Here is a 27,827-nt window from a genome sequence, read left to right as displayed (position 1 = left end):
TGCAGAACAATGGAGCCTCCCAGAGCAGTGATGCTTTGTGTGGGTTATTGTCTTTCTAGGGATAAAGGGCCATTCATAGTTTCTTGATTTATTCATAATGCCACCTTTACAGTCAGCCCCCATTTCTCTTTCACATTTCATTTGCAAAATAGCATTTAGGAATCGCCTAAGGATATCACAACTGTTGCTAAAGTTTACAGACTGGATACATAATACAGTAGCACTAATTCAATGAATACTTAAAAATGTTTATTTTTAATATGAACACTTAAAAATTAGCAAGTATGCACCATTTGCGTTTAATAGCATGTGTACGTTACTCAAAAAGATACGTTTAATCCTATGTTTGTTAACTGCTTTTTGTGTATAGTATCTATCTCAATTTTATATTTTGAATTTAAAGGCTGGTTTTAAGAACGTTAAACTCTTAAAGTAAAATGTATAAAAAGCTATATAGAAATAGGAAATATATTTCATTGAATAAGCTACATACATAAAATATGAAAACTTTAAAAGGTATTCATAAATTCATTCATTCAAGAAATACTGCCTGAATGTCTACGGTTTGCAAGGCACTGGCTGGGTGCTATGGATGAGAGGTTGAATAAGGCACAATCTTGCCCTCAGGGAGCTTACAAACTGGTAGAGTGTTTTCAAGTTATTATAACAATGAGCAAAAGGGATTTTTTAATGTAAAGAGGAGCGAATACTTTTGGCATTAAGTATTAGTTTCGTTGTCTTTGCAAAAGCTTCTTTCTTTTCATAATATGCTGCCTCATTTACAAATACTGGGTACACGGTGCAGTCTCCATCCAATGGAATAGTCTTTCCATCAAAAGTCAAAAACATGGGATCCCCAGGGTGCAGTGGTTTCCAGTCTTGATCCTTTCAGGAAACAATAAGAATTAATAAATTACATTTCGTCTTTCTCCTACTTTAAAAATTTTATGTCAGACTCTAGACAACTAATAGCCTTCTATTGTTTTAAAAAAAAGTTGTGTGGAGAGGCATGTCTGTGATCTGACTGAACCAAAATCATGCAATGAGTTTTGGCAGCATTTTTTTAAATTCCCCTTTTAAATTTTATAACTGACACGGATAATTGAAATTTGCTTCAATACCAGTACTGCCTTGAATGTTGCCAAAGAGATTTATAATATTAAAAGGCCAAACTAAATATATATATCCATATATTCTTCAGTCAGCTGAAGTTAAATTTTGTACAGTAAGGTTTAGAAAATATCCATTAGGAACCTTCTGTGTGCAAGACATTCTACTTTTGGGGCTATAAAAATGAGTGACACAGTCTGTTCACACAGGGAGATTGTATTCTAATGGTGATTGGTGGGAGGAGTTGGGGGTGGACCGGGGAAAAGTCGAAGACAAGGTGGACGTGTTCCATATGTGCCCCCACAATATGCGAGCTACTGAGTTTTCTGAAAATATCAGGAATTTAGAACTTTGAGCCCTTCAACACCAATGTTGTCACACCATAGGAACTCTAGGACAGTTCTTAAAACTTTGATGTGTTTGATCTTGTTAAAACACAGATTCTGACTCAATAGGTCTGGGGTAGGGACTTGAGATTCTTCATCTCTAATATTTCTTAGCACCATTGGGGTCACCTGGGGGTTTGTTAGAAATGCAGGATTTCAGTTCCCATCTCAGACTTACTAAGTCAAAACCCTCATAATAACAAATCCCTCAGAGATTCATATATATGACATTAAAGCTTGAGAAGCATTTCATTACAGCAGTTTTTCTCAGCTTTGCCTGCACATTCCTGTGTCTTGAATTTGAGAAGCATTGATTTAGTAGTTTTGTGCTAAGTTCCAGGCGTTTGGGGGGAACTCTCTAGGTACTCCCAATAAGCATCCTTGATTGAGAATATCACTCAGAACGCAATCTGGACTTGTGACCAGGTCTGTCTTTAGTCCTAGGGTCTATGTCTCCTCTGCTCAGTTCATGTGTTCCATTGACACTAATCTTGCTGTTCCTCAAATACTCTAAGTTTATTCCAGCCTTGGGGCCTTTGCACTGTGATGCACCTGGCTGGCTTCTCATCATCCAGGTTCCATTTCAAGGAACGGTGACATTAGACCCTTCCTGACCATCCCTTTTAATAGGTAGCCTTTGTTATCCTCTACTACATTGTTCTGTTTATTTCTTTTATAGCACTTAACTGCAATCTGAAATAATCCAGCTTATGCATTGTTTACATATTCATGATCTGTCCTCCCCCCATAAGTATGGAAGATCCATAAGGGATCTTGTCTATCTTGACTCTCAGGGTCCAGAACAGGCTTCGTGGGCATTCAAAAAGATGTTTGTTGGAATAATGAACCAATCAATCCATGCTAGAGAATTTGTTGTATCAAATAAAAATGATCCTTTCCGGCTTTTAAGACCTACCACTAACTGTCGTTTTTGTTACTGATGCCATTAATCTCACTTCTCAGCCTTCTCAGGATTATTTTTGGACTTCTCAAGAAAAACTCAGAAACACTCACTGTTTATGGCATCATCGTGTTGGCTTCTGTTTCTTGTACTTGAAATTTTTGTAACCTACAATGTTTTATCCGCCCCCTCCCCCCCCAATATTCATATTTCTTCCTTTAAAACACTACCTAAGATACTTCAAGATTCTATTTGGATCCCACTAAGCTACAAAGTAATTTTGGATTTGCTCTGCCAGAGTGTATTTTTGGGCTGGCTACTTTATTAAGTTCCTTAATCTTTTCCACATGTGTATATGATATATGGAGTTTATCTTCTGAAAGATTGTGCCCGTAGTTTTGTGTATGCCTTCTTACATACTGGGTGCATGTTTTGTACAAAACAAGGGCTCAATGAATGCTGCAGTCTGATAGGCAGAACTGGAACACTTCCACAAACGGAATCCTTTTAGGTCTCTGGAAGGCTCCTATTGAAATCATCAGAAGGAATTCTCAACCCCACTGCCTCTGCCCCCTTTCTTGGGCTTTATCTTACTCTTCTGAAAGGGGATTGCAACAAAAACACAGCAATTTCTGAGGTCACAGAGAGATGGTGCTGTGATGAATGACAATGTCAGGCAAGGACCCTAGAGGAATGGCACCCAATGATCTAAAGATCTGTGGAGATAGATAAATTCTCCCGGTTGGACAGAAGTGCATAGACCCAAAGAGTGGACCATAAGGACCTGAAGGTATTCTTACCATCTGTAGTTGCTAACATCATGTTTGGAAATCGCTTGTAACAGTATTAACATCCTTATCTAACCCCCTGATGATGCGAACTTGGGATGGATAGCAAAGAGTATGAATGACAGAATCAAAACTAATGAGATTGTGCCATCAGTACATGTGATGTTTGGTACTTGGTTAAAAAGATCCAGTATGTAAGTCCAGCAGTTCACATAAACAACCTGGGAGTCTCAGTCAACCACAGGTCAACAGTGCAACATGTCTCAAGAGACAGTGAACTTTCCATCTCTAGAAGTATTCAATCAGGAATGGTTGACCTCTAATTGGTGTCAGTAATTAGGATATTGAACTAGATCAGTGGTCTTCAACACTGACTATCCCTTAAAAATAAAGTCAAATTATCTCGGAGTGGGACCCTGGCATCAGTATATATATTTTAAATTACTTAGGTAATGTGCCCCAGGCTGAGAACCCCAGTATAGAAAATTTCCCTGTTTTTTTCTGTCTCAGCTCATTGCTGCCATCGTTTCTTAACTACTGCATCCATAACTCAAACTGGCTGATGACCTGAAGCTGTGCAGGATATTCACAATAGGGGAGTGGATATTTTAGCTTTTTCGAATCTTTGCTCCTCCATGTTTTTTCTTTTACCTTTTCCAGATTTAAATCTCTTAAAAACCTCAGAGACACGGAATTGGAAGCCTTGTCCTCCTCTTTCACCATGCCGATAAGAAATGGTGGTGATCAAACCAGGCAAGGGATAGGCAAGGGTTCTTACAAAAGTCAGCGAAATGATGGCAGATTTTCCAAAGAAGGAAGGTTTGATTTTTTTTTTTTGCTGTAACTTATCTTGGGGACACACTGAATACAGGGAGGTAGCAGCAATACTATCAATTGCAAAAAAAAAAGTTAGTTCTGGATCCACCATTGATAACTACAGGTTATGGGAAAGATACAACTTTTGGGGACTCAGTTTTCTGACATTACATTAGATATTGTTGCACTTGGGTAAGAATTTTACCTTCTCTGGTGATCCTTGTCTGATCCTTCTCCCCTCCCCTCATTATTCTGAGGGTTGTTACAGTATGTAGTTGTTTACCTTAGTATTGCTAAGATCGTCTATCACTATAAGTTCCCTGAGAATATGACCATGTTCACTGATTTGTCCCCAGGGCCCAGCACATACTCAATAAATATTTATTGAATGAAGGTCTGAATACTTTATCTATATAGTGTTTTTGAAAACATCAAATAAGCTAATGTATGTAAATGCTTTAGGGACTGTAGAGTTTCCCCCAAAGGCAAGGCATCGTTATTTTCCACATTTTAAAGAAACAGCAAATGTTACCTGCAGATTAGGATGGATAATAGCAGCAACTTCTCCACTTTCATTTCTGGGATAATCAACTTTCTCCATTATTTTATAGACTTCCATAGCACATGGAGGAAATTCTTTTCCTATGGTAAGACCAATATGAATAAACAGCAATGAAAAAAAAATCCTGATGAAAGAGAGTTGATAATTTAAGTAAAGAAGGACATACACATAAAAAATTTGAAGACAGATGGTTATAGGGAGAACGTATTATGTTTAATTAAGGGTGTTCATCTACAGTACCAAACTAGAAGATATTCTTTGTTGATGGGGGCAGGGGGGTATTTTTTTTATTACCTTTAAAAATTTATTGAATTAAAAATGTAATAAAATGAACCATTTTAAAGTGAACAATTCATTGATACTTAGTACATTCACAATGTTGTGCCTACACAACCTCTTTCTAGTTCCACAACATTTCCATCACTCCAAAATGGGTACTCTGTACCCACTAAGCAGTTTCTACTCATCCTTCCCTGCTCCCAGCCCTTGGCAACTACCAGTCTGCATTTTGTCTTGATGTGACACAATATGTGACCTTTTGTGACTGTCTTTGTGTACTTACCATAATGTTTTTGAGGTTCTTCCACTTGAAGTATGCATCAGTGCCGCATTGCTTTTTATGACTGAATAATATTCCATTGTATGTACCCACCACAATTTGTTTGTCCATGCATACATTGATAGACATTTAGACTCTTTCTACCTTTTGACTATTGTGAATAGTGCTGCTACTAACCTGCATGTGCATATATTTATTGCATACTTGTTTTCAATTTTGGGGGGTATATACCTAGGAGTGGAATTGCTGGGTCTTATGAAAATTCTATATTTAACTTTTTGAGATACCATCAAACTGTTTTCCATAGTGCACAATTTTACGTTCCCACCAGCAATGTACCAGGACTCCAATTTCTCCACATGGTTACCAACACTTATTATTCTTCATTATTTATTTGTTTATTCTAGCCATCCTAGTGTGTGTGAAGTGGTACCTCATTGAGATTTGATTTGCATTTCCTTAAGTGACTAATAATATTGAGCATCTTTCCATGTGCTTATAGGCCATTTGTATATCATTGAAGAAATGTCTATTCAAGTCCTTTGCCCATTAAAAAAAAATTAGTTGTTTGCTTTTCTGTGGTTGAATTGTAAGAGTTCTTATGTATTCTGGATACTGAATCTGTATTAGATATATGATTTGCAACTATTTTTTTTCCCATTCTGTAGGTTGCCTTTTCATTTTCTTGATAATGTCTTTATATGCATAAAAGTTTTACAATTTGCTGAAGTTCAAATGATCTACTTTTTTTAGTTCTTCATGTTTTTGGTGTCTAAGAATTCATCATTAAATTCGAGGACATGAAACTTTAGTCTTATATCTTCTTTTAAGAATTTTATGGTTTTAGCTCTTATATTTAGCCTATTGACCTATTTGGAGTTAATTTTTATATATAGCATGGGATAGGAATCCAACTCTATTCTTTTGTTTACGGATATCCAGTTATTGCCTGAAGATATTCTTTCTTATTCCTATCAGCACTCTGTCCTCAAGTAAACTGGTAAACAGAGGTAGAAAATAAAACTGAGAGACAGTGTGGGAGAAAAAAGAACTTGGCACTGGGAGTCAGGATACCTGGACTCTAATCTCCAAGCTGTGTGATTTTGAGCAAGATGCTTAACTTCCTGAAGCTTGGTTTTTTTCTATCTGTCAAATGAAGGTTTGGGACTACTTAGCTTGGAGGAGGGCCCTTCCAGTTCTGACATTCTATGATTGTATATGTTCAGGAATACTTCTAGCAAGTTAGATGGCTTCATATAGTACTCTTTCTTCAACCAAGTCCCTGGACTGTTTCTGAGTAATGAGATCATGCGATGCAGGAGTCTGCCAACAGTGGAGCCCAAAGATGCAGCAACTTTAAATAACCCGATACCCTGAAACATGGAAAAGGGGTAGTTTACATTGACGGCAGGCAATTGCTGACCAAACAGGGTGAACTTTCATCCAAAATAGAGCTTATATAGTGTGCTGTGGTCCCAAACCAAAGGGAAGTCTTCCTTTGCTCTAAGAAACAAAGTGCAGCCAAATTTGAACTGGGATACTATTTGATACTTCTGTATAAGTTAGTTTCTGCTGTACAACACACTACCCCAGAATTTAGTTGCTTAAAACCACAACCATTTAATTTAGCTCAGGATTCCGTGAGGTGGTTGGGAAGTTCTGGTCTGGGGTGGTTTGGCTGATTTCTCCTTGGCTCATGCATTTGTGGTGAGCTTGTAGGGTGACTGGAAGATGGATGATCTAGGACTGCCTTCCTCTCATGCTTGGTATTTGACAGGCTGTCAGCTGGAGCTGTGCTACTACTGTCCTGGGTGCCTTAGTTCTCCGGTTTGTCGCCTCTTCTTATCCACCTGGTTAACCTGGACTTATTCACATCATGGTGGTATAGGGTTGCCAAGAGCAAGCAGAACAAATCCCCAATGCTTAAATGCCTTGTAATGTTTCTCTTGTGGTACAAAGCAAGTCACAGGACTGACCCAGATTCAGGAGTGTTGAAGAAAACTCCATCTCTTGATGGAACATCACATTGCAAGGGTGTGGACGCAAGTTGGGGAAGAATTTGTGGTCATTATTATAATCTGTCGCACCTCCAAGATAAAGATGGAAACTTAGCTGATGTCATCTCTTCAAACCACACCATCCGTTGGAAGAAAAAGAGAAAGTGGGAGAAATCAAAGGAATACGTTTTTGCTAGTTAGAATCTCAGAATTGGAGGACGTCTCGAAAGTCTAACTTTCATCCAATGCTTGAGTGTTTTCCATACCCCTCTGGTCAAGTGGTCATCTTCCTCCTGAACAAACTCACAAAGTGTGTTCTGTCTCATTATTGACAAGCTTTTCCCTCCAGGTCACAAAAAAATGTGTCTAATTATATAGAATTTCTGAAAGTCTGAAATAAAATGACCTTTTAGCTTTTTTTAAAAGTTAATATAAGTATCTTTAGTTCTATCAACCATTACTCACACATAGCCAGTAAATGAGAATGTGTGTGAAGGTACTTTGAAGTTTTACATACAACTTAGGGATCCTATAGTTTTAGAATGCTTCACTATTCTCAATTCTCTCCTGTAGCTAAGCTCCACTTTATTGATATTCTTCCTGAAAAATGGACTCAGAATTTATTCACAAGTTCTCTAGGTAGAGGGGATTTCTACCCAAAGCAGAAAAGAGACCATTACCTCCCCCATTCTTGGATTTTGAACACAAGAGTAGTGCTTTATCCCTGATGTAGTTTGGTTTAGATAATTGTTAAAGGCTGACAGGACTTTCTGGAACCAGCTTTTCAACCAGGCTATTTTCCTGCCAGCTTTCTGCTGTCTATCACTTAGATAAGCATGTCACATATCTACACATTAAAGGCACTACTAACAATTTTGCATAGCAGAGTCAAGGTTGGAATGCTTCTGCACATTTCTAGAGACTTTTCTGCAGGTGGTTATAATCCTTTGGTTCTCGTTTACAACTCCAACTCTAATGCGGATAGCCAGACAAGTTCTATAAACCAACATTGGTTTAACATTTTTGAATCACAGAATCCTTAACTTAAATGAAATGTTACATAGAAAAGCAATAAATTACAAGAATTGCACTGGTTGAAGCAGAGATGGTGGTGGGGAGTGTTTTGGAGCTACTATTTCCCATCTCTTTGGTGGGAATCTGTGGGACATGATTTAAAAACCCTGTTTCTCTTGTAACTTTCTACCAAGGTGTATCATTTCTTAACATATTGCAGTGCCATACACTTACTATTTGAAGGGCTTCTGTTGAATATGGCATGACCTTTCCAACATCAGCTCCATGAGACAGCATTGCCCCCATGAGACAGCATTGCCCCCATGAGACAGCATTGCCCCCATGAGACAGCATTGCTCCCATTAGACACAAAGGTGGAGGAGGGCTAATTTTCAGTTTTCATAACTCTGGAGTCAAAGTATCCCCAAGCACAGAAGAAATTCCCCAGCTCATAGTTGGGTACACAACCTGAAATTAAGGAAGTATGTTCCCCATAGACCTAGAACCTGCCCCAGCTTTGTCAATATAATGACCTATTTCTCAACAAAAAATTCACTTCAGCCTGTTGTAATAATTATTTACTTAAGAGAGTTCTTTGATTTTATTTTAAACTAATTTTTAATCACATAAATAATGCATGAATGCATTTTCTTCAAAAATAATTAAAACCAAATTATCATAGCTTGTTTCCCCTTTCCCCAGTAATCATTATTATCAGGTTTGGTGAGTTTTCTTTTAGAACATTTTCTCTGTGTGAATTAATAAATACACGCATGCAAATAAAATATATTTATCTATATATAAACATATACTAGAATGTTATTATTATTATTTTAAAGCAAATGGGTATCCGTATATTTTGTTTTGCAGCTTACTTATTTCAATTAGCAATGCATTTTAAAGATCTTTCCATGTTAGTTTATGTAGCTGTTTTATAACTGATGGAAATTCGGGTTGTTCACATTGTTTTGCTTTTACAGCCAATGCCACCCTTGCTTTCAATATGTTGAGTGTGCAGGCATTTGTGTTTCTTTGAAATGGGGGATTCCTGGGTCATAGGATTTGTGCCTTTTTGTGTGTGTGTGTGGGAGGCATGGGCAGGCTCTGGGAATCAAACCCGGGTCTCTGGCATGGCAGGCGAGAATTCTGCCACTGAACCACCGTTGTACTGCCCAGGATTTATGCATTTAAAAAAGCGGATACTGTAAAATTACTCTCTGAAGAGTCTTTAATAATCTATATTTTCACCAGAAGATAATCAGAATATTCCCTTTTCCTATACCCTCACCAGCACTAAATATGAACAGATGTTAATATTTTCCTAATCTAATGGGGGGAAATGGCTTCTCATTTTAATTGGCGTTTCTCTGAATACTAGTGATATTGAACATCTTTCATATGTACAGTGGATATTTCTATTTCATAGTCTTTTTTTGCTTTTAAAAATGGAGTTTAATGGGAAAAAACTTAAGCCATCATTTGTGTTCATCTCATATCCCTTTCCTGATGGTTTCATGCATTTATATTTGTATATATAAGCTAACAATTAAGGAGACAATCCCCACCCACTACATACCTTCATTGAAATGATGTATAAAATCAAGAGCATATTTAATCATTTTTCTCATTTGATCCAAAATATCAGCTCTCAGAACCCCCTGAGGCTGGGGACCAACTTCTATACCTAGGAGAGAAGGACAGATTGTCATATTTATATGTGCTAAAATATATTGTAAGACTGAACATTTTAATATGTCAAAATCTAGAATCTCATAATTGAAAATCATTAAAAAGGTAGGTCATGTAGCATTATGGAAAATATTTTAGACATATGTTAGGCCAAAAAACAAAGCAGAACATTTAGATGTACAAATTATATGCACAGTGAATAAAGACTGGGGGAGAAGATGGTAAAAATCAGAATTGTATTAAAGTAGTAAGATCTCAGGGTCTTTTTTCTTTATTATCAATAAAGAAAAGTTCCTTCAATATTATCAAAATGTTAACAAAATTATAATACAGTTAAAGAGGTAGACAAATTTATGCTGATAAAATAAATACGTGGCCACAAAGTGTAATTGTCATAAACCTAATACTTAGGTTTGACAGGAGGAAGGACATTTGTTTAGTTGTAGAAATCTAGACTGGATGAGCCATGGACTTAAGTCAACAATTCATGTGACTCTAGAGCAGCATTCTTGCTCTTAACACAATAACTCATCCTGACACAATAGTGCAATGGTTTTAACTTTTCATACATAAAATTTGTGTTCCTTTTTTCTCACCCAAGTTCAACTATATCTACCTCTGGTGGCTGTGAAGCATCCATCTTTACACCTACAAAACTACTCTCTGTCTTAACCACTTATTTAGTCCCTTTCCTCCTGTTCAAGTCCTCCACACACTCATGCCTTTAATCATCACTCTTTTCACTTATCAAGCAATTAACAAGTATCAAGTAAAAAACTACCCATCCTTACTCTCTTCCACTCAATTCATATATGTGTATTTACTTACCCTATTTTTACCCCTTCAGTTGTTTTTCAATTCACAAATCACCTTCATTTTTTATTCGTGGTGCTTAGCTTTCCTGCATACGTATAGACATATATTTAAGTATATGGTATCATAAATATGAATAAGGAGTGCGTCTGTACATAAATGGTTTGTACATATGTTTGAAGATGTGTGTTCATGAACATGTCTGTGTATGTATTATAGAAGGCATTGTTATCTGTTACCCAAAATTCATTACATCTTCCTCCTTCCTAATAGACTCTTGATTTTAGTTGGTTATCCAATCTTTAAGGAAGTGACTTTTATCCAGTTCAGGGGTAAATTTGGAACGGATGAAGTCATTCATAGTAATCTGCTTACCCTGGTGATTGATTAAGAATGGACATGTGACCCAGTTCAGACCAAAGGGCCATAATAGGAGGTCTGCAGGGGAATTTCTGAAGAGTCCCCTTTCTTTCATGATCTGTTGTGATGTTGATATCTTGTGGCCATGCGGCAGCTAAAAGACACACTGAAGATGGTAGAATAGAAAGACGAAAAACACTTGGTCCCTCATAATGTTGTTGAGTTGTTATGTAAAATAATGAATTTACTTTCCTGCTTAAGCAAATTTGAATGATCTGCAGCCCAAAGTGTTCTGCGTTTGCTTGTCACAGGTGGACATGGAGGGCGTGGGATGGCCAGTCCAATGTGAAGAGGACCCATGGGGCTGATAGGCTAGGTGCCGGACCCCGCAGAGCCATCTTATTGAAGATTGTTTTTCTGATTGTGAGTAGACGATAATAGGTCTGTGGTGGTTTGAAGCTATATGTACCCCAGAAAACTATATTCTTAAACTTAATCCATTCCTCTGGGTGTGAATCCATTGTAAGTAGGACCCCTAGATGAGGTTACTACAGTTAAGGGGTGGCCCACCTCAGTCAGGATGAGTCTTAATCCTGTTACTGGAGTCCTTTATAAATGGAATGAAATTCAAACATAGAAAAAGCCACAGGAAGCAAGAAGCTGTACATTAATAGACACCGGAAGAGATGGGAGAGACCAAGAGATGCCACCATGTGCCTTGCCATGTGACAAAACTAAGGACCACGGATTGCCAGGAGCCAGCCTCAGAATGCCACAGTTTTAGGGAAGAAAACACCTTGATTTGGACTTTCACCCACTTTTAAAGTGTGAGAAAATAAATTCCCACTGTTTAATCTGATCCATTTCATGGCATTTGCTGGAGAACCTAGGAAACTAAAACAGTGCCCATATTTTCCAAACTGACACATTTTAGCTGCCTACCAGGGGATCAGAGTAACACGGGGAGAATGACCTTGGCAATGGAATGCAAATGGATCTCTGTAGGTGGGTACGAGTAGTTAAATCAAGTTTGTATGGGGTAGTAGTTATAGGTGTATTATGAAATGTTGACTTAGAGTGTCTCCTTGATCTTAGGTGTTGTTTTTCAATGACTGGATGACATAAAATTATTCTAAATAAAATAGCAATGTTGGGTGGGTCTGGGGAGTGCCATAAATGGATGCGCTGAGCTCAGAGAGGGAGGGTCCCATGTGCCTGTCCGTGCACTCCCGCGGGCCCTGCCGCTCCACGCCTCCCCACCAAGCTCCAGCTTTCTGCCTCTCAGTTCCTCAGCCTCTGCAACCAGGGCTGCCTCATGTGGTGCCAGTTGTACATGTTCGAGTGCTGAGGAGGTGAACTGATGCCACATCAGTATGGTCACAACACACACCTGACAGTGAATGCTCAAGCTGTCACATGCATGGAAACCAGGAGAACTGTTAGGTTTGTGGGACAGAGTCAAACGGAAGGCTGCTCCCAAACCCCTGAGGGGCCAGAAACAAACATTAGTCTGATTTCTGAATGGGGTTGACTAGAAGGTGGTCCTGTAGCCCTGAGGGGCCAGAAAGAATAAAAAGTTAAACATTTCCCCAGACTGAAAGGACCGACTAAGTGTCCAGCTTACCAAATGAAGAATAAGAAAAAATCCACTTATACGAAGACAAAAGATTTTGAAATTTCAGAGGGTGAATTTCAGCACGATCTAGCACACGATTCACTTCTTGCCCAGAAAGTGGAAGAGAAATGAAACAAAAAGTTTCACTAAATATCGAGTTGCCCTTTGACCCAGCAATAGCACTACTTGGTATATACCCAGAAGAGCTGAAAGCAACGACACAAACAGACATTTGCACACCAGTGTTCACAGAAGCAATATTTATAATGCCGAAAGATGGAAACAAATCAAATGCCCATCAACAGGCGAGTGGATCAACAAAATGTGGTCTACACATATGACGGACTATTGTGCAGCAGTAAGGCAAAATGTTGTACCGAAGCACATGACAAGACGGATGAGCCTTGAGGACATAATGCTGAGCAAAATTAGCCAGACACAAAAGGACAGATACTGTATGATTCCATTTTTATGACCAGCATAAAGGTATAATCAGAAGTTTATAATACAGAATATAGGGGACTTAGAGATACATAGAAGCTAGAGATAGGTGAACCGTTAGCTAATGAGGTTGAACTCCAATGTAAGGGAATGGATAGGAGAGAAGGTGATTCTCTAATGGGTCTAGAAGTAATATTACCATGTTGAAGATGAACAAGATTGAAAGGGGTTGTATAGACTTACGTGTCCCACTGATTCACATTAGAAATATGAATGAGTTCTCGTAAGAATTACTTCAAAGATATGATTCTTGTATAAAGAGTGTTTGAGTTCAGGGTACAGGGGGAAAAACTGCTATCACATGCTATGAGCTGTATTCAAAAGGAAACTGTTAGCACTACCACAGCAACAGCAGAGGGAAATAATGGGGAGAGAGACAAGAGTTAAGAGCAGGTTTAGATTTCCTATTTGGGGAGGGTGTGTTTTTTGGTTTTCTATCTCTTGGGAACAAAGAAATTATCTAAAATTGAGAATGTTGATGGACTCTGGACTTTGGGCCCTCTACATGATGCCCGATGGATGCAGGTGGCTGAAGGATGCACTGATGGAGAAGTAGATTGGTGAACTATGGTGTATCCTTATGAATGAAGGCTGTGCTGCTACAAAAAGGAACAATGTCGTGAGGCATGCAATGATGTGAATGAACATGTGGGACATTTGATGAGACAAAATAAACCAGAAACAAACAAACAAAAAAACAATGGTATGGTCACTTTTAGAAAATGCTTATAAGAAAACAGGGGCCTAGATTGTAAGCTTTTAGAGCAGACACATTAAGTCCAGAGTGGTGATTACTATTTCTGGATTTTGAGAGGCTGCTTTCTATATATAATCTGATATTTAGAGATAAGAATGAAGCTGAACAGGTTGGGGTTAAAGTAATTCAGAACATAGGGGCAAGGAAGGCAGTGTCTATATGTTAGAACCACACATACTCTTTGAGACCAATGAAAGAAAGGTTTATTTGGTCTGGAACTGAAATTTTCTGTAATGCATAATCTAATTCAACCTATCTCTATAGCTCATTTGAACAACTGAAACACAGGAAGCACAGAATAAGAAAGAGGTCCTTTAATCCTGGATAGATTATTGTAATGCCTGGAAACATCCAAGAGTAAATTAAGCAGATAACCAAATAGTATTTGCAAAGTGTCCTGAGGGAGGGGAGAAAGAATATGGAACTCTTAAACCTTGCCATCAGGGAATCCCCTGATACTGTGTCAAACTTTAGGGACACCCAAATCAATAGGCCATGCCCTCGATCATGAGGCTTACTCTTGTGAAGCTTGTGTAGGTAGTGGAGAAGATTAGATACCTACAGGCATGCCTAAGAGTTACTTCTGGAGGACCTCTGTTGTTGCTCAGATGTGGCCTCACTCTCTCTAAGCCCAATGATTTCTGCAAGTGAAATCATTGCCCTCCCCCCTACATGGGACATGACATCCAGGGGTGAAAGTTTCCCTGGTGATGTGGGAGAAGACTCCAACGGATGAATTTGGCTTTGGCACCATGGGATCAACAATTCCATCCTGACCAAAAGGGGGAAAAGGAGTGTAACTAATGAAGTATCAGTGGCAGAGAGACATCTAAGGAACAACAGATGTCTTTTCTTCCTGGTTTAATTTGCCTCACCAAATGTCCCACATGTTCATTCACATCGTTGCATGCCTCAAGACTTTGTGGAACAGCTTTCTTAAAATTTTCTTTAAACATAACAACATACAAACACAAACATTCTTACCATATGATCATTCCGTTCTTCGAATATACTCAATAACTCACAATATCATCACATGGTTGTATATTCATCACCATGATCGTTTCTTAGAACATTTACATCAATTCAGAAAAAGAAACAAAAGGAAAAAAGAAAGAAACTCATACATACAATACCCCTGACCCCTCCCTCTCTTTGACTGCTAGTATTTCCATTTACCCAATATATTTTAGCCTTTGTTTCCCCTATTTTATTCTATACCCCTTACCACTCCCTTTCATTGATCAGTAGCATTTCAATCTACTAGATTTATTTTAACATTTGTTTGTGGAATGGCTTTTAAAGATGGAATTTATTAAGTTGTAAGTTTACAGTTCTAAGGCTGTGAAAATGTCCAAATTAAGGCACTAGCAAGAGGTTACCTTTACTTAAGGAAGACTGATGCCATCTGGAACATCTGTCAGCTGGAAAGGCATGTGGCTGGTATCTGCTGGGGTCTTTGGCTTCCAGACACCTCTCTCATGACGACATCTGCTAGCTTTCTCTCTTGGTTTCTCATTTATAAGGATTCCTTGGGGGTGCTTTCCTTCTTTATCTCCAAAGATTTCTGCCTGTGTGGGCTCTATTGCTTCTTCCAAAATGGCTCCCTTTTAAAGGACTCCAGTAAGCAATCCTACCTTGAATAGGTGGAGACACAGCTCCATGGAAACCACCTAATCAAAAGGTACCACTCACAATTGGGTTGGTCACATCTCCATGGAAACAATAAAAAAGATCCTACCCAGCAATATTGAATCAGGGTTAAAGAATATAGCTTTTCTTGGCTACACAGCAGTTTCAAACAATTACACTCCATAAATATCATGGGCCATTGATTCAGAAGACATATGGGAGTTCTGTGTTTTTATTTGGTATCACAGAGGAGCAGCATCTTTCTGCCTTGCTGATAAGCATTTACTTTATCTCAACTAATGACCTACACTTGAGTATTCAGCTTGCTCCAATTGACCCCTTACTTGTGCACCAAAATTATCAATACTTAAATAACCAGGATAATTTTTTATTATCTTTTTGCTTGTACTATCTTGGCTAACCTGCTCTTAAATTAAATTTCTCTTGGTTAAACTATATGAGATTTGACAAAAAAAAAGCTTTGAAATTGTGGCAGCAATTTTAATGATTATAGTGTAGTCTGAAAACAATTATTTCAAGAGGTCACCCAGGAAAGACACTGAAATAGAGAAAAAAAGATAATATTTATCAGAGTGGATGTATGAGGTTGTAAGACTGCATGGTGGAAATTACCAGATGGTAAAGGTGAGTTCACAGCCCCATTAACCAACAGAGCTAATAAGCCGATAGATGACAAGCAGAAGTTTATTAGAGACTCTACCGCCAAGCGGGTGCTCAGAGGACTGTGGGGAGAAGATTCTCCATGGGTCTTTTGCATTTCTGCATGTTTTAAGAGCAAGGCATTCACTGTCCTCTGTTCCAGACCATCTTTTCAAGGATATTTGTGTTAGTATTGTGTTTTCTACCAGCATCCATAAAACAGTGGCTGACTACCACATTAGCTTGTAAGTGGGATAAAATCTCAGACCCTTTGCAGCTCTTGACAAGAAGAGAACCTGAAAGCAGCCTGGGGCAGAACTAAAGGTCCCAGTCCATTGGTACTACGAGCCCTTTGCAGAATCAGGTCCACTGTCTCTCTGGCTTAACCCAATGTGGTCACTTTGAATAAGTCTATGAATGTATGTATAACCAAAGTTAGATGGCCAATACTTTATATCTAGTCGTAGGTAGAGGAATTGCATGAGATCAAATGGATGTATTTGTTGGTGTGTGATATGTGATTAAAACTGTGATTGATGATCACCTATAAGTTTGAAATGTGTACTCACTGGCAATTTCAATTAATGTTTATTAAATAAACCTGTGCTGGTTTGAAAGTATTTGAGTACCTAGAAAAGCCATGTTTTAATCCTGATGCAATCTCATAGAAGCAACCGTTTCTTTTAAACCCTATTCAGGACTGCATGTTGGAAGCTTGATTGGATTATCTCCACCAAGAGTTGGCTTGTCCAATGTTCATATTAATTTTTCAATGGAGGGAGATGTGACCCTATTCATTGCAGATGGGACTTGATTAGTTTACTGGAATCCTTTAAAAGAGGAGGTATTTTGAAGAGAGTCACAGAGTCCACCAGCCAGAGACCTTTGGAGATGAAGAAGGAAAATGCCTCCAAGGGAGCTTCTTGAAGCAGGAGGCCTGGAGAGGAAGCTAGCAGACATTGCCATGTTCGCTGAGTGCCTTTCCAGTTGAGAGAGTAACCCTGAACTTCATTGGCTCTTCTTGAGTGAAGGTAACCTCTTGTTGGTGCCTTAATTTGGACATTTTTATAGACTTGCTTTAATTGGGACATTCTCATGGCCTAGAACTGTGGACTTGCAACTTAATAAATTTCCTTTTTTAAAGGCCATTCCATTTCTGGTGTATTGCATTCCAGCAGCTAACATACTGGAATAGAACCTTATTAGGCTGCAGAAGGGGTAGGGGACAAAGAACACTAAGATACATGGAGATCACAGAGTAGCGGAGATAACATGCAATCAGCAGGAGCTTGGGGACCTTTGTACATGATGTTCCTTTGCTTCAAAGTGTTGTTTGAGGACCAGGGTTGGTCCACCAACTGTTTGTTAGCAGTCCTAGGAGAGATAACTACAGAAATTGAAAGTGTTTAGAAACTTTTATAGTAATCTGATATTTTTGCAGCATACAAGCATATGCCCATTTCTCTAGCAATTAATTTTCCACATATTTTTATATTTTCTATAGTGGATTAGAAAAAAAAAAACAATGGTCCTTCACCATAGATAATTTAGAAGCATTTGTGTAGAATACTCTTGCCTGCCTCACTTTCCCCACCCCCAACTTTTGCTTGTTGCCTTCTGTGCTGGTTTGAAAGTATTACGTACCCCAGAAAAGCTATGTTTTAATTCTGATTCAATTTTGTAGGGGTAGCCATTTCTGTCAACCCTAATTCAATATAGCAGGGCAGAAACTTTTGGTTAGATTATCTCCATAGAGATGTGACGTGCCAATTGTGGGTACAACTTTTAATTAGATGGAGATGTGACTCCACCCATTCCAGGTGGGTCTTGATTACTTTGCTGGAGTCTTTTAAAAGAGGAAGCATTTTGGAGAGAGTTCAGAACAGAGACACGGATGTCTGGAGATGCTTGGAGCCCAGCAGACAGCGCCATGTGCCTTCCCAGTTCATCCTTCCTTGAGTCAAGGTTTCTCTAGATGCCTTAGTTAAGACATTTTTATGGCCTTAGAATGATAAACTTGCAACTAATCAAATTCCCCTTTTAAGAGCCATTCCATTTCTGGTATATTGTATTCTGGCACCTTAACAAGCAAATATACCTTCTTCTTACTTTTCAGATCTAAGCACAAAAGCCACACTCTTTGGGCTTTCTCTGACTTTTTAAGACCGGGTTAGGTGCGTTTCATCTGGGATCTTCTAAGTCCTCTGCAGTTACCCCAACCATAGTATTTATCATTCTATACAGATATTACCTGATTACTTGTCTTTTCTTATACTAAGTTCTTTGAGGACTGATTCCATGTTACATCTCAGCACCTATCATACTGTTTGTCTCTACTAGGCACATGATAAATATTTGTTGATATACAAATTATAATACAATGTGATAAGAGAAATTTGTGGGATAATTATTTTTTTCTGGAGTGGGGGTTCAGGCAAGGCTCTACAGGAGGTGACATTTGAGCCTGGCTGTAAGGATGAGAAGAACTCTGCGAGACTAATTTAGAGGAACCAAGCATTACAGCAAAGGAAACAATCTGAATAAAAACAGAAGGTTGCTCAGTCAAATTGAGAAAATCTGATGTAATTAGAGTGCTTGCCTGCTTATTGTTTGACAATTAGAAGCTATAATGATATACAAGGCAGCTATAAATATTCTTTAAAAATAATTTTCTTGGAATTTCAGCTATTTTGTTCAGTTATGACAGTAGGAAATATGACTTACCAACAGGATATTTGGCTATAGAACGAGTAGTTGCATATTTGAGAGAAGGATGCTCAGTAAGATAAACATAGCAGGGTAATGGAGCCAAAGAAGTCTGAAAAAAAATTAAAACGTATTCTCATTATGTAAAGTCCATGTTTTGTTCTCTTTGCTGCTATAGCTTTTGAATATGTTTTACTTCATCAACTAAGATTGGTAAGACATTTTTATGAAACATATTAAAGAACCCTGTTATTTTATAACCTTGAAAACATAAATTCAATATAGAAAAAATCAAATAACACAGAGCTTTCTGGATAAAATGTACACTAAGCAATTCTCCAGAATAATGGCCAAAGAACATTAAATCAATTTTCCTTTGGAATGGATTTGGTTATTTTTGCTTTCCTCACTGATTACACTTACTATCTAGCTTAGGGTTTGTTAGTCTCTTTAAGAATTCTGTTTCTGCCCCTGTGCTCTAGGTTTCTACAAATGTTGGGTGTCATGCGTCCCCATCTCCTCCTCCTGCTTATATGAATAAGTCCTCAAGCTGGCCCCCTCAGTTTTGATAACCGAATGGATTCAGCCTTGCTGCTTCTGCATCTGGCAACCAAAGCATTGAGCTGTACCTTTAATGAGCCACAAAAAAGAGCTGTATTAATGATCTCCCACTATCTAGTTACTGTCAAAAACTCAGGGGAAACAAAAATGATAGCTAACCGTTACTATCTGGTAGGCATTAGGGTAAGAATTTTAAATACTTTATCTCATTTAAGGCTTTTGACAGCCATATGGGGGTAAGTACTGTTATTATGCCAAGTTTTATAAAATGAGATTTTGGGAGTCTAGTATCTTTTTTATTTATTTATTTTTATTTTAAAATTTTATTTCTTGGGAAGTCTAGTATCTTATCTAAGGTTAGTGACTGGGAAAATCAGATTTGAACACAGGTCCTCCTGGGTTCATAGATAAAACCCTTTCTACTAAACCATACCGCACTCAGGAGGGAAGGGTGCCCACGTACAGAAATAAACGTACAATTCATTATCTGTGTTTTTGCTTGGTTGTTATTTTTCTAGCAATTTTTCTCTGGCTTTAGATTAGGCACTAGACAGCTATATCTGTCAACTCATAGTTTTCTGAGCCTTAAAAAGACTATGAAATACTTAAAAGACCAGATATGGTATGAGGTAACTGAGTGAAATGGGATTGGAAGGACAGAACTAAAGGAGCCAATCTTTTTATCAGTGGGCTTTAGTCAATATTAAATGACTTCCTAAAATCATATAATTGAACTTTTTTTTTTTTTGCATGGGCAGCCACAGGGAATCAAACCCGGGTCTCCGGCATGGCAGGTGAGAACTCTGCCACTGAGCCACTGTGGCCTGTAATTGAACTATTTTAACCACAATATTTTAAATTTCCATGGTAGTTTTACTGAATAGCCCATGACTTGGTGGTTGTCTAAGTAAAAGACTTTTGATTTTATAAATAAAGCAATCCACAAATCTTTTATTATTTTATTCCTAGTATTTTTCCTTTACTCATTCACTCCCATTTCTCTTGCCTGTCACAATTCCCTCTATATTACTGTACTCATCAGCCTAGCTGTGATCAGATCCCATCTCTTTTGGGCCGTCCTTCCTGACCCTTTTCTGATTCTTTCACATCTATAAGTGACTTAAAAGTACAGGTCCTATGCCAACTTATAAATTAATAACATTGACATTACCTTAATAAAATGAAACATCTGAATTAAAAAGTCACTACTGGAATCTTCAAGAATAAGAGTGCACCCCATATTAGAAGTAGTGTTGTGAAGGTCAAAAATAATGTCACAGGAATCTTCACTGTCTTTTGGACCAAATAAATGATTTATTTCTTGAGCCCTTCTAACTTCATATGGCAAATCCTTTGATGTTTTTTTGCTGTTATTGGCAGAAAGAAAAAGATTTACAACACCTGAGACTAAGATGACATATTAAAAACACAATGCACAAGGAATATAAAAAGTGAGGGAAGTGCAAACATATCTGAAAATTCTGTAAATGAAGAATTACATTTTTCTCCATTTGATTCTGTTTAACCAATGTTGCATTGACATGTGGGCAAAATAAGAGCTTGTTGATGTGGCTGGTCACAGGGTAGTGTATCTCAAACAGAACTTCAAGTCAACCTTGGACAAAATTCGTCCAATAATTTGATAAAAAGTTTCAGAGCACTTTATTATGGTGCACTGGGCTATATATTATGGGGCTGGGACACCACAAGCGCTTATATATATATATATATATATATATATATATATTTCACATTCTAGCTAATTCTAGTGCACAAAATATTCTAATTTAGGGGTCCATATCATCTAATTAATTAGGGATTCCTTACTGAGGACCAGGAGTACTAGTAGTCCAGGGATAAGCTTTGCAGATAAGACTCCACCAATCCTCTGAAACTGCAAACTTTTGCAGATGTATGCATATACCCATTTTTTTCTGGGATAAGGGTTCATAGTTTTTGTTGAATTCTCAAATAGGTCTCAACTCTCTCCCCTCCCTGTCTTACAATGGGAAGGATACATTTTTCTTGCTGTACATGATGGTTTAAATTTATTTTTTCCTCATTAAACCACTCAACTGCAGTTCTCTATAATTCCATACCCTGACTACTTTTGGTAATATCTTCCAGACATTTAACGTTTGCACCCGAGTAATTCCTGCCTGGAGTATAATAAAGAAAGTGGAACAGCTTTTTGTAACAATGAGGCAAAAACCATGAAGACAAAGCTACATGATGGGTGCCGTGGGAAGTTAGAGGAGCCTGAGAAATTGATAATTTCCTTGAACCACTGTGCCAGCTCTGGACTGCTATCTCTGGACTTATTATTTGTGGAAAAAGAAATTTTTATTTGTTTAAGCCATTGTTTCTATTATAGGCAATCAAACACAATTCCCAATGGGTATTCATGCAATTTAAAAGTTAGCTCATGAAACAACCCCATGAGGTCTCCCACAACAAACCTACTTCTTTATCATTCTTGCTCATGTTAGTAAATGGCATTACCACCCACCCAGTCACTGAGAGCCAAGAACTGAAGTCTTGAAAGATGATGGAATGCTCCAGTCCTCATGCCTTGAGTCCAGGTCCCACCACAAGAATCTCAAGGGATGAGGCTGGAACAACAGGCAGGGGTGAAATCCTGAAGGGCCCTGGCAGCTATACTAAATTGCTTAGATTTATTCTGGGCAGGAGATTTTTGAAAAATTTTCAGCAGGGAGAGATGTAATAAGATTTGCACGTTAGCATGATTCCTCTGGCTGCCATGTGGAGAATGGATGAGAAGAACAACAGCAGTAAGGCGAGATACAGGGAGATTCTTTGGGAGGCTATAATAACTGTTCAACATTATGATTAGAAATAAGAAATAAACTAAAGTAGTGGAAATGGAGAGAAAGACTGGATTTGAGGAACACTTGTAAGGAATAACTGGGAAGACTTAATGATGCACTGGACATGGAGGATGAGGAACCCTGAAGGTTCTAGGATGATTTCTGTAGGAGATTTGGTCATTAGAGGTGCCATCTTCAAGTCTGGAGAAGAGTGGTTGGGAGAATAGTTATTAGTTTGTCTGACTCATACATTTTCATAACCACCAAGAGAGACACAGTCTAGCCCTTGGATAATGTTTAAGGGAAAGAAGCAGAAAGCTAATTTAATTTAAAAGATGGCTCTCACTGAGCTGCATACTATTGGGAGGCCATAATAAGAAAATGAACACTAGTCCATTTCAGAGTTATCAGAGAAGTTAACACGCCAACCAAAACAGTCGAACAGCAATGAATTCTTACTTGAAATATTAGTTAGTTAATAGTTATTTTAGGTGAATAGGTCAACATTAATTGTGTCAACATAACCTCAGTCATGAAGATAAAATATTACTGAAATTAAAATTTATGCTAATAAGAATATAATTTGATACACAAAGTATGACCAATGAATAATTGCCCTCGAAAACATCTCCTTTGTAAAGTGAGCCATATTTGTACTAAAAGTAATAACCATCATTTGATCTGTAGTGAGACTAAATCTAAAAAATTTTCTAAAATTAAATGAGAATTTATCAGAAAATGAGTACATAAAGTGGAGCTGCACTAGTTGTGCCTGTGGATGTCTTATATCTTAGCTAACTGTTTACCAACTTCTTGAGGGTAGAAACCATTGCTTACATACCTTTGTACTTCCCATAGTACCTGGCAGGGTGTCCTGAAAAGAGTGGGTCTTTAATCATATTTTTAGATAAATGAAGGAAACAAGTGACATAAAACAAATACCTAGAGGTGTATATATATTTATATACATACATGCATATACACATAGGCATACATTTATATATGTATATTATGCATATAGTATACAGTCATGTAGATATAATCATATTATGCTTTATGCAAAGGCAAAAGAATTCATAAGGACATATCTAGATTGTTATGACTGTGTATAAGGCCTAAGACATAATAAATCAGCTGCAATTTCAATTCAGGTAATTCAGGAGCAATGCCTTTACCTGTCATTACTCCCATCTATGGTAATATATCACTGAAGGTAAGCACATCTACTCTTCAGATCCCAAGCAGTCTGATATTATTTGATGATGGGCATTTATTCCCTACTTTATTCAACAAATATTAACTGAAACATCATAATTTTCTAAACAAGAACTTTAATAAGCACTACTGTAAACAGAGTTGTACGAGAAAATAGTAATGATTTTTTGAGAAAGCTAATAAACTTGTACACAAGCAAAGTGACTAAACACTACTTTAATGTAAAGTATTCTTAAATTTGTTTCATTAAAGATATGATTTAAAAGTAAAAAAATTTGTTATTTATTATCGATCTACATAGAACACATTTAAACAAAAATCAGTTACGAATAGTCTGGCATTTAAAAAAGTTCATAAGAGAGCATGTGAATGCCCATGATTAAAAGTGAAAGTGATCTTATTCACAATAGCAACAGTATGTATAGACATGAATATTTATAGTATTCACATGCATATGTGTTCTCTCTCACACATATCACTTTCACACATACACACATAAAACATAGTCTTACCCAAGATTTTCAAGGTCAAAAATTCGATTCAGGTCACAATCAATATATCTGGTACACTTCTTCACTGCTCTTGGGTTGGTAATAAATGGTTTTACCTCCAGCCCTGTTCTCTGAATCTCAGTGCCATTCTCTAGCCAGTGCTTAACTAGAAATACTCCTGTTAGCTCATTCCCGTGAGTTCCTCCAAAGATAGCAACCTTTTTTATAGGATCCTTAGCAATGTGACAAGAGGTCATTTTTCCAAGTAGCTTTATATGATTTCTGCAATTCAGAAGAGAAGAGACCAAAGAAAACTTAATTTCTAAAGAAAAGTTTAGAAATCTATATCTAAATGAGTCTCTAACCAAAGTGCAAAGTACAAAGTTCCCTTGAGAGGAGTTTATTTGAATTGTTACAAGTTCTGAGTCCTGCTTATTATATGGACACTCCTTTCTTTAGCCCTGCCTCTTGCCATATTTGGATTAAAATATGCAAAGATCAACTAGAGATACAGCTGTTTAGCTTAACTTCTAACTCCCTCATATGGCCAGTAGATCTAAATACAATAGTAAATTAGTGTCTGTTTTAGTTTGCTAAAACTGCTGAAATGTGATATACCAGAAATGGGCTGCCTTTTAACAATAGGAATTTATTGGTTTACAAGCTCCTCTGTCACATGGCAAGGTACATGGCGGTGACTGCTGGTTTCTCCCTTCTCTTCCAGGTTTTGTTGCTTCCAGCTTCTGGGGTCCAAAAGAGTTTCAAACCAGAACATTCCTGGATGCCAAAAAGACTTGCTCCTTCCATATGCAAAATATATTTATTTCATCACAATATCCTAAAAAGCAATAATTTCTATAATAACATTAAGTACAAATCTCATCAAAATCAGTGATAGATGTGATCTGTCCTGGGACACAATTTTCCTCTGGCTGTGGACCTGTTCTAAATTATCTTCTTCCAATATAAAAAAAAAGTCAGTCCTACAGTAAACATTCCCATTGCAATAGGGAAAAATTGGGAGGAAAACATTGGGGTTATGGATCCCATACAGTTCTGAAACCCTGCAGGGCATAGTCCATTAGATTTCAAGTTCTGACAGTCATCTATAAGATGACATTTTTGTCCTTGGGGCCTAATGGAGAAGCAGCCCCACCCTTTGCAAGTCTTGTGCAGCTGCCACACGCTCCCCAAACACTGGGGTGAAGACTCCAATATCTCCAAGCATTAGGTTGATGGTCAGGTTCTTGGTCCCACCCTCCTCAAGCTTTGGGGTAGCAGATGGACTCTCTGCAATCTTGGGGGCACCCCCTCAGAACAGCAGGGTGGTGAGTTCCCCAGGGAATGTGCTCCACCATCTCTGGAGCCTGGGATGGTAGTACTCTTCCTGAACAAGGGAGCTGACAAGCTCTCTGCAATCTCCAAGGCATTTGAGAACCCTGGGGTAGTAACACTTCCTAAACAGAGGGTGGAAAGTCTGCCCTCTGCAATCTCCAGGGGGAATACTTACCCTTTCCATGAAGGTATCTTTGCTACAGACCCCAGCTTCCAGGTTCTGCCCTTGAAGTCATTTTCTTCAGTCTGCCCCTTTTAGTCCAGGCTGGCAGTGGTTCTGTTCATACAGATCTCACAAAAAACTTACTGGGGTCACATGTATTATCCAGGGTCCCAACTGTCAGACAGTAGGATCTTCCACAGATCCTTCCTGAATAACTAACTGCATTTCTAATCCTGACTTGTGCTGAAATGGCTGAATGTTTCCACATTCAGTTAAATCCTCACATGGGGCACTATTCTCTGGGAATTCACTTTCCTGAAGCTCAGAATTGTCCAAACCATCAGTTTTTTTTTTTATTTCTTTGTACCCAGGAGTTCAGTTCTCAGCTCATCCCTTTCCTCTAAGCTAAAAGGAGAAGACAGGTTGCACTTTTCCACAATTAGTTTGGAAATCTCAGCTAAACCTCCAAACTCGTCACTTTCAAATTTTGCTTTCCATCCGACATTAGGACTCATTTTTGCCATTTTTTTTCCACTTTAAAACAAGTATCACCTTTCCTCCTGTTTGCAATGACACGTTCATTATTTCTATCTAAGGCCTCCTCGGAAGTACCTTTAGTATCATATTTCTACCAACAGTCTCTTCAAAGCATTCTAGGCCTTTCTGTCAAGCACCTCACAGTTCTTCCCGAATCTTTCCCTCACCCATCTTCTATAGCCAATTTCAGCATTTTTGGTATTTGCAATCTCCACTCCCTACTCTTCTGGTATCACAATCTTTTTTAGTCTGCGAAAATTACCGAAATGCAATATACCAAAAATGCGTTGGCTTTTAACAATGGTAATTTATTAGTTTACAAACTTGCAGTTCTGAGGCCATGAAAATGTTCAAAGGTAGGCATCATCAAGATGATACCCTCTTCTTGAAGAAAGGCTGTTGGTGATCTGGGACTCCTCTGTAATATGGCAAAGCATGCTGTTTGCTCCCTTTTCTTTCAGGTTTCATTGCTTCCAGCTTCTGGCTTCAGTGGCTTCCTCTCTGTTTCCATACCTTTGTCTCTGTGTTCTGTGTGTCCTTTTCTCTCAGCTTCAGTTCTTTCTATTTCATCCTTTTCTAAAGGACTCCAGTAGGAGGATTAAGACCCAATTGCGCATGTCTCAACTGAGATAACTTAATCAAGGTACCCACCACAACAGGTTTACACACATGAGTCTGGATTAGCTTTAAGAACATGATCTTCTGGGGTCCATCACAGCTTCAAACCTGCACAGCATCTCATACTAATAGAGATATTCTGTTATCCTTTCAGCTAGAATGGTCCTTAATGATTATTTGTAATAATGAAAATAGTTTCTCTATTTCTAATTCCAAAAAATATTAATAAGAAGTGGCCCATATGTGTGCATGCTATTATTCGATATCTGTATTGCCACTGACATTTAAAAAACATATGTTCTCTGAAATGAGTACAGATATTTTTCATCATATGAGGGAATTGAATCTCATCTCTATAAATAGCAAAAGGCAGATCCTCAGAGGCCTCCTGTTGAGCCAATACCTTTTCTTCTAGAATGCTTTTTATGGTTGGAGACACAAGGATCAAATAAATGATCATGGAAAAAAACTACTTTAAACATTCTTTATTTCTTTCTCATGGAGTTTTTGATAATTCTGTGCCAATATTTTAGGAAACTTCTTTACTTTTTGCATAAATACTAAAGGAAAAGCAACTGTTAGTATACTGTTTTCAAGTCTTTGTACTGCCTGAAAATGTCTTGGGACACACCATCTATACTAACTGCATTATATGGGTTTGTATTGAGATGGCTTAACATGCTGGCATTAGAGACTCTCCACCATAATGTGCTACTCAAGGGGGGTCTTATTAGGGGAAACTATAGGGATACTAAGATGATTACATTCATTTGGAGAAACGGCTGAGTCAAATCTGATTTGATTTCATGCTCAATTCAGAAAGACAAACATGTTCTAGTACTTGAAATACCATATGCTAACAATACCAGGTTGTTTGAAAGACTTACAAGATTATCTTGTTACAATCACAAAGTAGTTTAATTCATCATGTTCTTCTACATGTATTGTATTTGTTTATTCATATGCCCACTTTGTGAGAGAGGGTGAGTTAGGTATTGGAATCCTCATATAACAATAAAGAAAGAGAAGTTAAGTAACTCAATTAAGATTCTGCAGCTACCTAGGAGCAGAACTAGGTTTGGGACCCAGGTTTCCTGACTCTAAGTCCAGTATTTTTTACATGACAACCAGATGTCTTCCTATTATTTTTGGCCTTCCCCAAAGTTCTGATTTTTCCCTTTCGGAACTCCCATGAACAGTCAGTATGGTTTAC

General features: G+C 37.9%; 1 protein-coding gene across 1 annotated transcript; it reads right to left on the bottom strand.

Moving 5' to 3' along the window:
- Positions 1-250: 250 nt before the first annotated feature.
- ASPA (aspartoacylase) lies at positions 251-24,365 on the bottom strand. Its single transcript, XM_077165559.1, has 6 exons — positions 23,983-24,365; positions 20,599-20,794; positions 18,885-18,978; positions 9,710-9,817; positions 4,534-4,643; positions 251-885 (listed from the first exon to the last, which is right to left on the bottom strand). Exons 1-6 carry the CDS (start codon positions 24,216-24,218, stop codon positions 688-690), a joined length of 942 nt encoding a protein of 313 aa, XP_077021674.1. The 5' UTR covers positions 24,219-24,365; the 3' UTR covers positions 251-687.
- Positions 24,366-27,827: the final 3,462 nt, after the last annotated feature.

This window comes from Tamandua tetradactyla, chromosome 6 (assembly GCF_023851605.1).
Source record: "Tamandua tetradactyla isolate mTamTet1 chromosome 6, mTamTet1.pri, whole genome shotgun sequence".
Classification (NCBI taxonomy): Eukaryota; Metazoa; Chordata; class Mammalia; order Pilosa; family Myrmecophagidae; genus Tamandua; species Tamandua tetradactyla.
This window is presented reverse-complemented; position numbering and strand designations above follow the sequence as displayed.

Coding starts and splice junctions, on each gene's coding strand:
- ASPA (XM_077165559.1), bottom strand. CDS start 24,218: ATGACCTCTTGTCACATTGCTAAGGATCCTATAAAAAAGGTTGCTATC. Junction 18,979..20,598: donor AGATGTTTCATTTTATTAAG/GTAATGTCAATG, acceptor ATTTTTTTTCAG/ACTTCTTTGGCTCCATTACC. Junction 4,644..9,709: donor TATACATCATTTCAATGAAG/GTATGTAGTGGG, acceptor GTCTTACCATAG/GAAAAGAATTTCCTCCATGT.